Raw genomic sequence first — 18,001 nt, 5'->3', positions numbered from 1 at the left:
CACTCATGCCTCCCCTGTGAATGAAGAAACCAAAAACGCACAAATGTCTTGATGAATTTGAATAAATGGGTGCCGCTTTTAATAACAACATTAAACCTCTACCATAAACATTTGTTAACAAAATCTCACACAACTTGTGGAGGATATTCAAAGTCTGATTCATCTCTAGTTGTATGCTCACTAGTTCCTAAACTGGATTGTACTGTTGTTTAAAGGATGTTTTGATCCAGTTTTGCTGTGGTTAAACCTGGCCCCCATTTACTTAAATTCATCAAGGCTTTACTCCAATTCTTTTTATTTTTCGTTCACCTTGGAGGCATGAGAGAAAAAGTTTTCTTCAAGACATTATGGTTAAAATGGTGAGTAATGTGAAGAAGTCCTTTAAGATAGAACAATTCATCGTGATCTCAGACGACATCGACCGTTATATGGGGAGACACATCAAAAGCAGGAAAGATGACGTTCACAAGGTAACTTTACTTCAAAGTCCATCTAAAACCTTTGATTATATGGTCTGTGAAGGTTTGGTGGAGCAGAACAACTACAACCATATTTTACAAGGAACACTTTAGTGTTATTTAAATGATTTAAGTCATACAGGAGCAATAAAAAAAAGTTCTAGTTGTTCAACCAATGTGTACTGTTTGGAAAATCATGCACTGTGGAGCACAAAATTCTTCCAAAACAAGGATTTTTATACCTCACTCGGTTTGGAACAGGAATTCTGGAAATTTCCAGCACAGCTCAAAATGCTGCTGTGTGCTCGTTTCACAGCCATATGGTTGGCATCATTAACCACTCCCCCAAGTATTCAGCTGGTTTCCCAAGCAGACCTCCACCTCTTGTAATTCTTAGAAAATGTGGTCACACACACAGTAACTCTTTATGTGTTGAAATGTGATTTCTCCAGTGTTAGAGCTTGTAGGAATAAATCAAACCAGCTTGGTTCATTCACTCTAGGCCAGTACCATCTGCACTTTAACATAGAATGTTGTGTTGGAGTCTTGGAAATTAATGGAAATGATCAGCCAGCGTTGGCAGAAAAACCAAAGCAGTTGTTAAAATATTAAGTTGGAATAAGAGCTGAAGGGATTCATTGATTCATTGTCAACTATTACATGAATTGGGAACTATTTTTATAATTGGTTTGAGTAATTCTCTGATTCCAGCTTCTAAAATGGAAATTGTTATTGGTTTATTAACTCCTCTGTGACAGTAAACTGAATAGCTTTGAGTTGTGGACAAAATAAGACATTTGAGGACCTCATCTCAGGATTTGGGAAAAACTGTTGGACTTATTTCACCATTTTATGACATTTTATGGACCAAGCAGCTTATTAATTAATCAAGAAAACAATCAACAGATTAAATCAAAAATCAAAATAATCATAAGTCATGTGTAACACACTGAATGATGAAAATCGGCTTCTATTGTTAGTGTCCTCTCAATCTGTGTTTTTTTCTTCAGTCTCATCAGCTTTATTGGACAGGTCTTTGGTTTATCCCTTGAATGTAACTTTAAATGTCAACTTTTTATTTCCTTCATACTTGTCTGTCTCCGCCACCATCCCTCTCTGTACCCCTAAGGCAAAGCGTCACTAATCTGCTTTCCCCATGCATGACTAATAAGAATAATATGAGCAATAATTTGGAACCGTGTGTTCTTTTTCCGAGCTTCTTTATCTTGATCAGGACATGAGAGAGCTGCTGATCAGTGGATTTCCTGGAGATCCAGAGCTTCCTCTGTGAACAATGTCTTGAAGATACCAGTGGCTTTGTTTTATAAAATTTTCCAAACTTTAAATATAAAAGAACAAACAGAGCTATTCTAATATACAATATTAATGTAATTAACTATGTTATGTCTACCACCAGACAGTTTAAATATACAGTTAGTGGCATAGAGGACTCTCAAGTTCCTGTTTGATCACTGATGTTATAATGAACAGTGAGTAATATTTTAACTCTTGTTACTCTGAATGCAACAAACTGTTTGTGGTTGACATCATACATCATATCAGGTAGAGAATGTGTAGCGTAGCGTATCTAAAAGTGTGTTTAACTCGTTGTTTTTATGTTCAGGTGTGTTTGTGTAAGTGTGTGTGCGTATGTTAACTTACACACTGTTTGCTCTAGCCTTCACACATTTAATGTTGGCCAATAATTCTCCCTGCCATTGACGGAAAGCCAAGGTTGAGCAGAAGCCACATATGGTAGTGCTTTACAAGGAAGCAGTGATTGAACTATTTTAACATGTCAGTCGTGCTCAAGGATTTACAGTCTGTGTAAAATAAATTTCCTTTATAGCAGATTCTGTTCACTAACAGCTCTCCCATTGTTAGAGTTGTTAAAAGTCCTAGTTTGCAACTAAATGCAAACTTGTTGTTTCTGATGTGTTTCACAGTTCAGGGCTGAGATTGTGACTGTATTGAGAATTGGACTTTATTTGAAATGCAAAGGTACAGTCAAACCTGATCCATGTAGAGATGGATCTCCATGCTCCAACTAACTGTTAGCTCAAACCGATATTATTATATTCAACCCTACCAGACCCCTAATAGTGGACTGGAACCAGCATGGTGTGCCACCAATTAATGAGCAGCCGCTGGATCTGGTCTGCTGCAGGTCCTGGGTTGAGGTTTAGGTACAAGGTACTGAATGGACCTGTAAACTGGCCTAAACTGGATTTGAGGAATATTATTGGTTGCCAAGGCAACAGCTAATATGGATCAAAATAAACATTACACAATACACTTTCAGCAGAAACCTTAAGCAAGAGGACTGGACCAGTGCTGCTTAATACACACGCAGGACTTTGATTTACATTTCAGTTTCTGGCACTACTGATCATGTAGTTAAAGACAAATTTGCCACTGTGCACGTCTGTATTTCTGTTCTCATACTTTCTCCTTCAGACATAAAGGCTGATACTTGTAATAATGTTTGTTGGTGTTTTATCACTACTCCTTAAACCTTGCACCTAGCTTAGCTTCACTGAATGTGTAACTTGAATCAGTTTACTTTGTTTAGATCGTAAAATCCTGTTCAGACACACACAAGACCCTAGTACTTAAAAGCCCCTTTTTCCTGCACAATGCAAATATCCAGCAGCCCTCCTTCAATGGTTCAATGGTGTGTTTTTTTTGTACTGTACCATAATCTAAAGAAACTTTTCCTGCTGGGGTCGACAAGTAAAAGTTCAATGATAAATAGATGATCCAACGTAAAGCCTTTCTTTTAACCCCCAACCACCTGGATGAAACAAAACATGGTATACAACACGGCTCCATTGTTTGTGTAAGTGTGTGCGTGTGTGTGTGTGTGTGTGTGTGTGTGTGTGTGTGTGTGTGTGTGTGTGTGTGTGTGTGTGTGTGTGTGTGTGTGTGTGTGTGTGTGTGTGTGTGTGTGTGTGTGTGTCAGTCTCCTGCCTCTATTGTGAACATGGTCAGTCCATCAAAGCCCGGAGAGGGTGTCGGCAGGGCATTTGGTCCGCTGTCTGCTTCACACTTCCTTTGTTTGTGTGTGTGTGTGTGTGTGTGTGTGTGTGTGTGTGTGTGTGTGTGTGTGTGTGTGTGTGTGTGTGTGTGTGTGTGTGTGTGTGTGTGTGTGTGTGTGTGTGTGTGTGTGTGTGTGTGTGTGTGTGTGCTGGTCCAAGGCTCTGTCTCCCTGCACTTCCTCCTTGCCATTGTGTATATAGAAGAGCATGCTATATCTCTCTCTCTCTCTCTCTAATCAGTGTCTTATTGGGCTGATCCCCAAGACCATGGATGAGCTATTTCTGGAGATTCCTGTTATGAAAATATTTTTATCCTCCCTCCTCTCTCTCTTTCTCTCTCTCTATCTTTTTCTCTCTCTCTCACACACACACACAGAGCAGTCAATCATTATCTCAAACTGCATCAGTGAAGGCAGAGGACACACGCTTGTCACTGGAGGCCTTTAAATGCAAGTTTCAAGGACCGTAATAGTACCTTGCCTCTGAAATAAACACAATGACACACACTACATTATATTGAGAGAGAAGCATTGTAATAAACACATGAATGCCTCTTTCTTCCCTGTTATTAGTCACTTTATTGCCCACCTATCTGTTATGGAAAGCATATTTATGGCCTTGTAATCTCAAATAATCTACCCCAAAAAAGAAAATTTGATTATAGCCATTCAAACGCTTACACACACACACAACTAACATGTTCATCCCTATTTCAGGATGGCAGCTCTGACCTTTGCAGACCCATAATTTGGTTATCTCTTGTGTGAGTCTTTGTTGACAAGGCCTTGGGTGTTTGAGTGTGTTGGACTGACACGTCGGTCCGCTGACCCTCACCTGGCCTCGCTGTTTGGGGGGTTTTGGAATGGAAGAACAGGGGAGCGTAAACCCCAAGGCAGGCCCAGAGGAGGGCTCTACGTGGGGGGAAATCTTTCATCTTTTTCTTACTTTTCTGTTTGTTTGTTTGTTTGTTTGTAAATCTTACAACTCTGTCTATCTCTGTCTCAGTTAAGTTTTTTTTTAAGTTCTTGATTTTTTTTTTAATGCTTGCTTCCTCTATTGACCTCTTCCAGCCCCTCCCTGTACGTCTCAGGGTCAGAGGTGATACTGTAAAGTTTACAACCAACAACAGTAGCCTCACCCAACAACCCAGCAGTAGCAATTTAAGTGAAATGAAATGTCTGCCGTTGACTTTGTTTTCACCCCGGGGATTTTTTTGGGTTTCAAAATAAAAGTGAAACAGCTTGTGGCATGCTTAAAATTTACTATGAATCATGAGCTAATCGACTGAATCTTCCCTTATGATACGCCTAAATGGTAAAATCGTTTGTTTTTATTCTCTTCCAGGCAAACGTTGTGTGTAATGCAGGCTTAATCCCTCGTGTCTGCCCGCTATAACACTGATGCATCTCCAAATTTCCTGTCTTTTGTCCAACGCCCTCATTATACCCTTGTGTATTTGATCTGTATCTGAATCATAAGCCAAACAAGGGCCTGACTCTGACGAGCTTTGATGAATGAAAATTGTAGACACTAAAGAGACGGACTCATTTGCCCCAGAGCGACTGGCAGCAGCGGCAGTCTGCTTGTCTGATCTCTCACACCTTACCACACACATACATCAACAATCGCTGGCATTATTGTGTATTTATCACCACAAAACAACTTGAGCGCGCAAAAACCCTTAACTGCCCCGTGTTTTTTTTTTACCCATCTCAGTCGAGGGTAGCTTTGGGTTGGGGTTTTGGGTGCAGGCCTCTGGGTGGTCGGGTTTTGTGACTCAGGGATTTGGCCTTGTTTGGTAATCTCTCTTCATCTCTCCTTCCTCTCTTTGCTTTTTCCTCTCGCTCTCTATCCTTCCACTATCCCTCTCTCTGATTCTCACACACACTAACAGACCATAATTATCTTTCTCCCTCCCTTCAGGTTCCAGATTTTGTATAAACCCCCCTCAGTTTATGAGCTCATAAGATCACGTTTTCCGTTGACGTATTATTTGATATATAATATGCTGCTTATGATTTAGCTGAATATACTGATGGGCAGCGGACCTCAATACATTTTGAGTACTGGCCAATGTGTCCATGGTATCACATGTTAAATACGTGACATGATCAACTATCAAGTATCCAAAGTTGATATTGAATGCTTTTTCAGATTCATTGTTTCTTTTTTACTTTCTCTTCCATGTTTCGTCATTTTAATCAGAAAATCAGGAAACTTTGCAATTTTTGAGACCGCCATACGTTTTTTGTGAAGCTGCTTGTGTTAACCCCTTCTGTTCTGTTGACATTGGCTTGATTTCTGTTTGGGTTCCCACAGACCCCAATGCTGCGTGTGTCGAAATAATAATAACGGCAAAACGTGCAAAATCAACACATTTTTTCCCCTTCATATATGGAGCTGACAAAATACTGAAATGACCATAAAGCATTGTTATTCCAATAACATAAATCCAAAAAGACTTACTTGGGATTTGTGAGGGGTGGTGTTAAATAAAAAGTACTGTCAACACCAATTACAGATATAAAGAATATGAAACCCCATTCAATTTAACCAGCTTTTACAGCTTGGGCCTCTTAGCAAACATTTCAAATGATTCCTACCAGGGAGGACATTTTTCTTGAAAGCCAATGCTATATAGACTTGTGATTTTGCTCACTTGAATAGCTGGCAGGAGAATCACTTGTGACTCCTCAGTCAGTCAGCTGGGACCGGCGCGGCAGCCAACAACAGACGGCACAGTTAGCCAGGATTTTCTACATCATCCTCTCTCTCTTCCCCCCCCTCCCCCCACAGCCCCAGTTTTGGATTACATGCATTTCCCTGCAACATGGTGACACGTCTGGCTTTCCCTTTTTTTTACCACCACCTCACTGCCTGTGTGTTACCATGGCAATAACAAAGAGCTGGCTGATGCAAAACGATGATGTCTTGGAAAACTGTGCTGAAAAAGTTCCTGAGGATAGAGGAGAGGGGGGAAAACAGGAAAACTGGACTGACTGTTTTAAAATAGGTCAATTCAAAAAATGAGTAATGTGTTATCCACACAAAGACATAGAACATTTAAATCGGAAAGAAAATATGAGGGAGGTTTCAACACTTTTCCTATCCAAATGATGCACGGATTGTAAATTATACAGTTGTTTAAAACCGCAACTTTTATTCTGGTGCGAAAAGAAAATACATTTTGAGATAGAAATAAATAGTTTTTTTTTTATAAACTTGCCATATACACACAGGGCACATTCAGACTTATTAAACCTACTGATTACAGCGATTGCATTGACTTCCTTTGTAAATGCTTACCAAGGGCAGTGCTATCAGAGTTCACAATCATTAAGGCCTCTTCAAATCTGCAGCCAGGGACTGAACGTGTTGTTGTTGTTGTTTGGTCAACCTGTGCGTGGTGTACGTGCGTCAGGCGCGCCACGGAGAGGGGCAGGACCGCGGGCATTACCATACCTGGAACAGAGCTCTCTATTCACTGCGCCACTTGCGCTTTTCAGACTTAATCTGGCGACACAAAAGAGCGTCTCCCAGTTGTCTCCAGAACTTTCTAATGAAATGCAAACCGGGCACCGAGACCTCCGAGTTAGGGGGGGGGCACAACCTGAAATGAACCGAGGAGGAGTCCTGGGGGCGCGCTTTGGATTGAATATGGGTAACGTTTGGTAGACATTTTTTTTTTTTTTTTTCATTTTATTTTAGTTTTATTTAAGTAAAATCAGTCAATTAGATTAGAAAAAAAAAAAAACCAATAATGATTTGATTTGATTTCATTTATTTATTTCAGACATATCAAAATACAAATCAAACATCGCAAATAACACCAAACAAAATAAAAAACATGACACTACAATAAACAAAAGCGATGTGCCAATTATTTCACTAAAGAAAAAAAAAAAATTACATACATTCAATTGATATGTCTGAAAAGGAGTAGGAAGAAGTGTAACACTTGTTTAATCCTACCCCTTTTCCACAGTTCAATAATTAATATTTATTTAATTAATATATACTTCCTGTATTCCTCATAATCTCTCTTTATACTATATTTGATATATTATTTCATATATATATTAATATTATTATTTATTTTTTTGAAATGAGAAGATCAGCAGACGTTAACGGATGAAGTGCAGACCAAAGGAGGCGATATGGTGTCCTGATAAAGTGCGCCATTTTCACACTCTTATGACCTGACATTGTCATCAACTTCTTCCCTACACACGTTGGAGGTTGTCCCTGAGTGTGGACCCGTGTGTCTCCAGCTCCGTATCAGGTGGAGAGCAGCGGGGTCGGAGGTTGCGGGGTTGGGTGGAGGGTGGAGGGTGGATGGAGGGAGGGTGGAGCCACGGCAGAGTCGCCCATTCCTAGAGCTTGAATCACACAGCTCTCCATTCACATTCCTGCTTGTGGAGCGCTTCATTCAAGGGGACTCACCGCCGTCGGAAGGATTGTTGGGAAGAGTTGTGGGAATTCTCTGTGTGTTATTGCAGCCAGATCAACAACAAACAAAAAAAAAAAAAATATATATATTTAATTTAAACAACATGGATTTACTGTCCCGCAGTCTGGGGGACATTTGCATTCCCGACTGTGTAGTGTGAGCTGGATCTATCATGCGGGCTTCGTCCTAGCAGCGGAGCGGAGCTGACTGTGGACGGCCGGGAGTTTGGTTTTTTTTACGCTGAAGCTTTAGACATTACGAAATGATGCTAACACGTAAGTCAATGCCATCATTTAACTTCAATTCATTCTTTTTTTAAACGGTTTTTCTATTTCTATTTTAAGTTAGAGCCTTTCCTGTTGTATCCATTAGATGTAGATTATAGCTCACCGGTTTAGATAATCAGGAGTCTACAGTTTGCTTATTTTTTTTTTTTTTTTTTAGTTTTCAAGCCACTTTTTGGCTTTGAATGTAAGCCTCAAATACACCCTCTGGTTTGACTGTAACCCTCAAATACAGCAGTCTTTAAGTCGTCTTTATGGCGCAGCGCTGCAGGCTGTCAGATCAGAAACCTCCCAACTCTGCGTCTCTAATGTCCCCAATACAAAAAGAAATGACTTATTTTATGATTATTTTTTATTTTTTTTCCCCATGTTACGCAAAAAAAAAAACATGCGAGGATCTTTTAATTTAAAATAAAATAGTTGTAGAAAGTAGTTCCCTTCTTACGCACACAGCGCAGGGGAGCTTCCAGACAACTCGCAACTCAATGGAAGCTTGATCCGTGTGGGGAAACAGGGTCTCAGAAGGTATGGAACCAGTCCGCCACACTTCTGCCTCCAGTTGGTTTAACTGCCCGTGCCTTTTGCCTGACTGCCGACCTTTTGCTCAGGAGGGGTGGTGGTGGGTGGGGGTCTGAGGTGGATGTGTTGTGGCTGTATAAAGTCCCCCGTTTTCAGCCCTGTGCTGGCAGGCTGAACTTGATTCGTGGGCTTTTAGTGCTTCCTCTTTGGGAGTTGTTATTAACTGTGCGTTCCAACGCATGGCTCCTTATCAGCTTTCTCAGGCCTGGAACAGCTATGAGCACAGTGGAGCCATAAAACCATTGAGAATGTGCTGAAAGACACCGAGCCAATGGTGATGAGAGGTGGATGAACACCACCGTCAGGAACTTGTAACGTAGAGACTGTATAACACTGACTCAGTAGTTCTACACACACTGTGCAACAGAAGGAGTAGTCCAGTTACAGAAATACTAGGAAACCACTATTTTTAACTCACTCTTTGTTCTGCTTCATATCTCTTCTGTCAATCAGGGATGGGACTAGATGGTTCAGGAGGTAGTTTTGGTAGGGTTTGTTGGGAGGAGAGCAACAGAAGGAAACACACTTCACTGCACTCTATGTGAAACAGGAAGTGAGCTGGGGGCCTTATCTGAAAGATTTACATCCAGCTGGCACGCCGTTTCTTCGTGTCCTGTGAGAAGACACATATGTTCATTTCTGCTCTAACCGTCCGTCTGCTGAGGGTGCCAGGCTGTTCTGGGTTCTGATTACGAATGGATAGCTGTCAATGGGGGAGGGGGGGGAGGCAGGTAGGCTGTCATCTGGTTGTGTAAAATGCTTTGAATACGGCTGGTCACCTGATCCACGGCTAGGGCCCTCTATATGAGCATAAATCTGTCATCACAGAGCACGGGGGACTGTGGGGTTAGCTCTGCGATGATCCATCTGGACCAGCTGTGAGTTTGCATGCGTTTCTGTCCCAGCCTCCGTGCCAGTCCCTGTAACTGGAATGGACCACTGGTGGAAACCTCATTATTCTTTTTCTGTGTGTGTGTGTGTGTGTGTGTGTGTGTGTGTGTGTGTGTGTGTGTGTGTGTGTGTGTGTTTGTGTGTGTGTGTGTGTGTGTGTGTGTGTGTCATAGCTTTAGGCCAGCCAGATGGCGATGGTCCTGGCATCGTCTCACTTAGCTAACAGCCAGACCTTCTCAGCGAACACCAGCTGTCTCAACCGTGGAATCACAAAACATGATACCCATTTGGAAGAAAGATCTGTTATCGTCCATCTTTGCATTCCAGTAGAGTACTGGAGGGATTTTTTTTTTTTTTTACATTGGTCAAAAAAAAAAAAAAGGCTGTTGTCCTGGTGCTATTAAACTGATTCGAGCTGTTAATGGCATAACGATGGCACATGAAATAGATTGACAAAGCCTCAGATCATGAACTCTCTTCAAGTTCATGGACTCATCAGGAGCTTGTCCTTGTCCCCGTTGAGGTAGAGGACAAACATCGGCAGCATCCAGGCTCCTGGCTTTGCTTGTTGTAGATTACAGTTGAGCCACAGAGTCTGGCCTGGTTTATCACATCACCTGTCTAGGCCCACTTCACAGCTCCTTCAGAAATCAGCCTCTCAGACCTGGAGTTGATAAGAACCCCTCCTGCCTGCCTTTTGGTTTGGTTTACAGTCGGCACTTTGAGACCCAGCGATGATCGGGTGATTCCAGATAAGCCACCTCAATTCCAAACAGTTGTTAGTCAGGCATTCTTCTTAATCTGACAACTTCAAAGCCACAGCCGTTGATAACTGTATTCAGACTCTTGACCTCCAGTTTGCCATGTATGTAGAAGGGCCTTTTGAGGTGGGGAGCAGCATCCTTCGCTTTCCAGCTGCTGACAAACTCCCACTGGAGCTGAGCGTTCAGGCTCGGCCGAACAACATCCCGCTGCCTCCTGCAATGGAGGGGAACTTTGAGAATTTCCTGCCACAGGAAAGGAGAGAAGAGAAGGGGCGAGCAGAATTGAAATGAGCAGAGAGTGCAGAGGAGATGAGGGTGGGAGCAGGGGAAAGGAAAGCAAAGAAAAGACTGTGATGGTTAATTTTAGAAGTAGATACAGCTTGGCAGTGAGTGACGCTTAACCCCAACTGGCAGCTCACAGTCCAGCTTTGGCCAAATACCAGGAGAAAGGCCACATGTGGGCCATTTTAATCTCTATTTGCATCGGATTGGCTCTTATACTTGTCATGTTATCTGCTGATAATCGCTCTCATCTTTGTATCCCGCTGAGAAAAAGAGTGTGTCTCACTGTGTTCACGTCAGCCAAACTTGTGTGTGGCTCATTTTTGTCTCCAACTGAGAGGATTTGTCTGCATTTCAGTCCACAGAGTAAAACATTTAGCTTAAAATGTGTCCATATTATCAGAGATTGTAACATTTATTCCATGTGACTTGTCAGCATGAGGCCAGTCCTGTTTTAGCCACATATCCATCTGTCTCTCTGTCCCACCTGACGGACATGTTTCAGACATCCTGTGTGGCCTCTCTCAGCAGCACCAGAAGTCCTGGTCCATGCTCAGATTCAAGTATTAATCCATCCAGCTGTTTGTTTGTCTGTCTGTCCGTCTGGAAAACACACCACGCCGCAACCAGAGATGGTGATAGATGACCAAAGAGGAGAAAGATCTTGTTTAGCAGAAGGTTACCTTTTGCAGTCAGGAAGTGACAGGTTGCCGATACCTTATGTTACACCTGTAGTTCATAGCCTGAGGTCACTGGGGTCAAAATGACAAAAGGCTCAAAGTTCTCGTGGACTGCCGCATGTCTTTGGGATTTACTACATTTATCTGCACTAACTTTCATCCCATACAGTTGTTACTACATGGGGGAAAAAGTAAATCTAAACATGCAAATAAATGCCTCATGAATGTGCTGCTCCTGAAATTACACTGCATAGCATAGCATTAGCCGTGGATTATTTTCAGAACCGTATGGCTTCTTAGCTTTGACACTGGTCTGACTCCTTTCACATTACTAATCTGCAGTACTTCAGCCAACTTGGCACATGTAGGCCAAATATCACCATCCTTATCAAGGTAGCGTACTTCTGTTTTTCTACTTGAGGATAACTCAGTGATGTTAAGCTCTTACTGTAAAACACACATTAGTCCAGTGTGGCTCTGTGGCTGTCGTTCGCCATGAGGACGTTTGGTAAGCACACACAATCCCCGGAGCCAATGTTTGTCTTGGCTGCCTCCCCGCCTATTATCTGGCCGGGAACAAACGAAGGCAGGGCCTTACAGCCGGGTGGTCGGCAGTCACTGCAGCGCCGCTCAGCTCTCTTCCTGTAAGGGAAGCAGGAAGAGGAAGTGAGGTAGTTCCCTGGCGAGGGCTTGGGAATTCGAATGGACAGTGAGGGAAGACAAAAAAATTAAATAATACCCATGAATCTCAAGTTATGGAATCAAACAGGAATGTAAAAGAGCACGCTTGGTGTTGTAATGTGACATTTTTATGAGCCTTGGATATTCTTGTAAAACTCTTTTATTCTTAATTTTTATACATAGGGCTGTTTGTGTCCGCGGCTCTATTGTTAGGTTGTTTGTGCCAGATGCCCCATGCCCCTGTCCACTTCCTGCAGCCAAACAAAAGATAGAAACATATTCTTGCTCCACTCTTTGAATAAACGGAGACACAATGCGGTGCAGTGACAAATATTATTCAGTCTTATTCATATGCATGGTGAATACGGTTGTCTTTATTTAGTTTCAAAGGCAAAACTAAGTCCACATTATGTCAATGTAAAGTAGATTTGACACACATTCTAGCCCAATGGGGTGTGTCACTGGGTAGCTTCTCCCAAAAGATACTTAATGGATCCCATAGCCCTCTTTTCTGGGTCTGGGGGTGGAAAGCTAACCACGTGTTTGTATGTCTAATTTGCATTTCAATAGCTTTACTGTCTTTCGAGTGGGTTTGTCTTTAAACATGAGGTCTGTCTTTGCAAACACACACAGAATTGCATGAGCACACAGTTACAAACACACACAGATGCACAAGCCAACAGAAGACTATCTATCTCGGTGCAGAGCTTTGCTTTCAAGAATGTTGGTATAATTATCCCCCTTGGATTTCTGCGCTCCTCCGGGTTCACTACGCTCCGAAAATACTAGGCACCAAACACGCCGCTTCTGAGAATTTCACATCCACAAGGAAAATTAGAGCTCATTTGTCAAATAGATCAGCGTTAAAACATAGTTTTTAATGTGTTATTTGACACTGGGGTGCATGCTGGTGTCACAGCGGTTGCTTCAGGAGTGTTGGCCCCTGCAGTGGCAGAAGGGAGACCCTGTTTTGGTCGCGTCACACCTTGTTGTTAGTGGGTTTGTCTGCCGTCTAGGCTTGTTGTTGGTATGTAAATGCTCGTATATGGTCCAGACCAGACCCTTTGCTGGAGCAGTCTTCTTCTGGCCTGTCTGTTTGTCTGCCAGTCCTTTATGATCACCGTTATTTTGTCCACATCAAGCCTATTCCCACGGGTCAATGTCATTATTTATTACACATATATCTTTGTATCATCTTTATAGCTCTTCTAACGAGTACTGTAACACCTTTAATCTTTCTTGAGGCACAATCTGTTATCTTTTTATTCTCCTGTTCCTGAGAAGAAAAAAAATTCCAACCCTTCCTTATTGTAATTTAGCCTTGCTCAGCTAAACATAGTACCCGTTCTACAAGTGTAAAGGACATCACTGTAATGTCTAAATGCAAGGATTGTACAATGAGAAACGGAAACGTTTTAATTATACTGCCTGAATTTCAGACTTCACACACACTTCCCACATATATTAATAAGTATTTAGCTTTCATGTTTTGTAGTCATTCCCTGTATTGTCACTTTAGTCAATGGTTTACCCGTCTTTTCCTGCCTTTGTTCCACTGGTTTTGTTTAGGTTTTTCTCAAGGTTGTGCTACATTTGTACTTGCTGTCATTCCTCTAAAGAGGACATTGTAAAGTCAGATCCTTAAGGCTTCGAGACATGTTTCTGTCCGTCTTCCTTCACAAACTGCTGGCTGTGGGGGTGATGGACTTATTGAGGAGGGTGGAGTTCGGCCAGCTATTTGGCACATGTCAACTAAATGGCTTCACAGATAATTGGGGGACATCACCATGGCTCCTCTAACACAGTGGACCTCAACATTCAGTTGGTATTTAGCACATCAAGCCCAAATGTCACACCTTGTGTTTAAAGGGAGTTTTGAAAGAGTGTGTCTGGCAGTGTTGTAAAAGCGTTGTGAACATGTTCGACTTTAGTAATGGCATTGATGGACATTTGAGAACCGTGCATCTGATATGTTTGTAAAACCTTTCCTGCGTGCATCTTAATCAATGGAGGTTCTTGAAATGGAACAGAAGCTGAAGGGCAGCACTGATTTAACAAGATGTATGTAAAATCAAACCCAGAAAACAAACAAAAGCATTTGTCATATGGTAAAACAATCCTAATAGACGTTTTCTGTTGGAGATCTGTGTGAACAGCAAATACCACTGCTTTACCTGGATAAGGAGCTTAAGTGGCACACACTTGGCGTGTGAGGGGGTTAACACATTTTGCACGAATGATGCTTTGAGCTCAAGCTTTAGAAGCATGTGAGAGGAGAGTGACCAAGTATGAGATAGCTAATAAGGTCAAGGGGTTCACTTTTGGTACGCTGCTAGCATGTTGGAGTGCTACGTTCCAGAGTTTTGTCTGGATATTGGAATAAGGTTGACTTTTAGAAATCATAACATAACATAACACCTAACAATCTCCCACAACACCTAACATGCCTTTGTTTTCTTCCACTTTTTTCTCCTCTGCAGAGATCGAAGCCAAAGAGGCCTGTACGTGGCTCCGAGCAGCAGGGTTCCCACAGTACGCCCAGCTTTACGAAGGTAAGACGCTCTCCTAGACACCACCCACTGTCATCTCATGTGGCAATAATGAAGACATCTGCTGGTGCTGAGATGAAAAAGCCACAGTAATGAACGGAATTGCGGCGTAATCAGACATATTTTCCAGGTTATGTTACTTTTGGTGACGTGAGTTTTCTAAAAGGCAGTTATTTTACCAAACCAATGCAATTTGAGAAAAAAAATCTTAGTTGAAATCAGCGGAGAAGATCTACAACATTTTCACACATTGATCACACACCTCTTTGGTAAGTTTCAACTCATGATTTTTAGCTCATATAGAAGACTTCTCTATTTCAAGCACAAATAAAGAAACACAAACATGCACACTTGCGCCTCCGCATGCATACATACCACACACAGCACAACATTCCAGAGGAGCATGGGTTGTGTTTTTTCCTTAGCACAAGTGCTTTGCTATTCTTATGCAGGAAGGGCTACATAAACCATAGGACACTATATTCCAAACGTTAACTATATCTTGACCTACATAGTAACTCTTTGAGAACCAAAGGTCTTTCATACCTCGTTAAAATAACCCCAAAAACCTTTCTATACCCTCTAAAGATACTGATACAATGACATGTGGTTGAGAAAGAATGGCTTTGCCTGACCCTTGACTTTAAAATAAGCAGTCACTGAAATACATCAAACATTCTTTACACTCAATATAGCTACTCCAACTATATTATGGCATGGGCCTACCAGTTGCCCTTATGTAACTACAGGACGATGACAGCAGGACCAAGCTCCCATTGTCAACTTATCATTGCTTGTTGCCACTTAACTGTGAAGGGTTTCCTCTTGGAACGGAAAGCTCATTGTGCCTTTGCACAGGTGATGAGACTGCTTTTATAGTTAGACGAAAAGCAACACAAAAGTGCAAACTTCAATCAATCACTGTGCAGAATTTACACCGTCGCTGGGTTTTTGTCGCTTGCAGCCGCCTCGACAGGAATTTGTGCCGATGCATGACGCATTTTTCCTTCCCATGTATCCGTGGGACAATCTCTATTGTCTGTGCTGTCAGGACTATTGCCCCACTAAAGATAAGCAGACTGATAGGCCTTATTCAGTACAGTAGGCTAAAGGTGCTGGCCTCACTTTAAACAGCATTTTCTTATCATCATCGCCCCCTCAGGAGGGGTTGAGATGCAAGATTCCCATTATGGGTTGGGTCAACACATTCCAGGAAACATCTTCAAATCTGTCCATCCATCCCTGTGCCGGACTGCTTGAATATTCTTCATGATTTAAGGCACACCTCAACTGTTAGCCATTACTTACGCTATGACTCGGTGAGTAAGTGATCCTGTTAATGAGGTAGACTTGGGAGAAAGAGGGAGAAGGAGAAAAGGAAGTGGGACCCTCTGAGCAGCAGTGGAGTACCTATTGTCATTCTTCAATCAATCCCCTGTTCTCTCCCTCTGTGCTCCACATCCCCCCTGCCTGCCGGCTCTGAAAGCTGCAGCTGTGTTTGTTTGGTCGGCTAAGACGCCACTTCCTCTTTCTTGCTTTTCATCGAGGCTGTATGGGGGTAGAAGGTGGGACGGAAGGCCCTGGTGGGTGTCTGAGTGGGTGGGTGTTTTCCGACGCCAGGGGTTGTATATCTTTAGTTTTATCTGAACTCATTGATCCAATCAGCGGCAGGAAGATGCCCACACTAATCAGACCCTCTCTGTTTAGATGCCCAGTTCCCCATCGACATCTCTTCAGTCACCCGAGACCATGACTTCCTCGACCGGGACGCTATTGAGGCTCTCTGCAGGTGAGATACGAGTCATACTGAACCTTCCATGCATCTTTTCTCTTTCTTTTGATGTTATGCGCAACCTTTCTCATTCTTCCTCTTCTCCTCACTCTTGTTTCCCCCCCCAAAATGAAACCATGAGGGCATGACTTCAAAAGGAGGCATGCTTTGGGAATTTGCAGATGAGATGAAAGAGTGACATGATAAGCACTTTGGAGCCATGCACTGCACCTTTATCCTCTCTCCATTTTCGGTTTCTATGGCCATATCTCAGTCTCTCGGTATTATCTTCCTTCTCTGATGTTGTGTTCGTATCGTCCTGGCAAGCACATATCTCTGGATGCTACGGTCACGCAAGGCTCACTACATTCAGTCTTTTCATGCTGTAGGAAACGTGACACTCTGCTTCATTTGCTGCCCACAACTGGGGAACAAATGGTTTCTAAGCTTTGTTTGTATAAAGTTTCAGACATCTTAGTGTGTGGGTGAGAGAAAGGGCTAAATGACAATGAGTATCAATGGAGAGGACTTGGTTTGCATCCTAGTTTGTGCCCCTGCGATATTAATTAGCATATGAGGAGGAAGTTAATGGCTCTTTAATGGAGTCGAGTCCTTCATCAAATTCCAGCTCTACGTAATAAACCACAGCAGGTGTCCCTCCATACATCTGGAAGCTATCATCTCAATGTCTCCTCTCTTGGCAGCCTTTCACCCCCTCCCCACAACTCCCAACTATCCCCCAGTTCCCATCCCTTCATCTCTCCATTGTTACATGATCTCCTCTAAGAGCTCTCTAGAGGGTGGACCCCACCACCACCACCACCACCACCACCACCACCCTCTCGCTCTCCTTCTCCAGGTGGCCGGGGGGATAAGCTTTCTGTCCCCTCCCCAAGTTTTCGTCACCACTCCAGCAGATTTCATTCTCCTTGCTCTCTCCTTTTCTGTCTCGCTCTCTTTCTCTTCCCACTCATGTGGAGATTATCCTTCAGCAGCTCATTAGCCAGCCCGGGTTTACCCAAAATCCCCCTCTGTCTTTCTCTTCCCCTCTTCTGTTTTCCGTCCTGTTTCATCCTTTCTTCCATCATACATCCTCTTGGTGGTGAGAGGTTTGTGTTTAGGAAAAAAATCCAGTAGCTAGAATACTTTAAAGTCGATTTTAATTGTGTTCAATGTTGCATGTGTGTGTGTGTGTTTTTGCAGGAGACTGAACACCCTCAACAAGTGTGCTCTAATGAGACTGGAGATATCACCGCAAAGAAAAAGAGTAAGTGCGCATGCACACACACATTAACTCCACGCCTTTCTGAAAAGCCCCTGTGCGAGTCTCCTCAACCACAACTGCATTCCCTCACCTCAACGTTCAGTTCACTCTTGGCCACAGGGCGAAGCTGTGTTTTTCTCTCATCTTCTTTAATGAGAAGGCACCTGTTGGGTTTATTTCTATATCAAGTGGGCTGTGAGGACCCTAGGGGGAAGGAGGATAGCTTTAATGTCTAAATGAATGGGTTGAATTCACCAGGACCTCCCCCTACTCAAGGCATGCTCCCCTTCTTTCTCAAATACTTCCTCAT

General features: G+C 42.7%; 1 protein-coding gene across 4 annotated transcripts in view; it reads left to right on the top strand.

Annotated features, from left to right (window-relative positions):
• Positions 1-18,001, top strand: part of dlc1 (DLC1 Rho GTPase activating protein) — a 78,351-nt gene that overhangs the window by 46,166 nt on the left and 14,184 nt on the right. The window contains exons 1-4 of one of the 4 annotated variants that reach the window (XM_054603898.1): positions 7,913-8,221; positions 14,588-14,659; positions 16,364-16,445; positions 17,631-17,694. In XM_054603898.1, the coding sequence (XP_054459873.1) occupies positions 8,209-8,221; positions 14,588-14,659; positions 16,364-16,445; positions 17,631-17,694 (231 nt within the window). In that variant the 5' untranslated portion in view covers positions 7,913-8,208. Of the gene's footprint in view, positions 1-7,912; positions 8,222-14,587; positions 14,660-16,348; positions 16,446-17,630; positions 17,695-18,001 lie in introns of those variants that run through there. The other 3 variants (XM_054603897.1, XM_054603895.1, XM_054603896.1) reach the window with 3 other exon arrangements.

Source organism: Anoplopoma fimbria, chromosome 9 (genome assembly GCF_027596085.1).
Source record: "Anoplopoma fimbria isolate UVic2021 breed Golden Eagle Sablefish chromosome 9, Afim_UVic_2022, whole genome shotgun sequence".
Taxonomy (NCBI): Eukaryota; Metazoa; Chordata; class Actinopteri; order Perciformes; family Anoplopomatidae; genus Anoplopoma; species Anoplopoma fimbria.
Note: the sequence above shows the minus strand (reverse complement) of the source record. Positions and strands in the feature narration are given on the sequence as shown.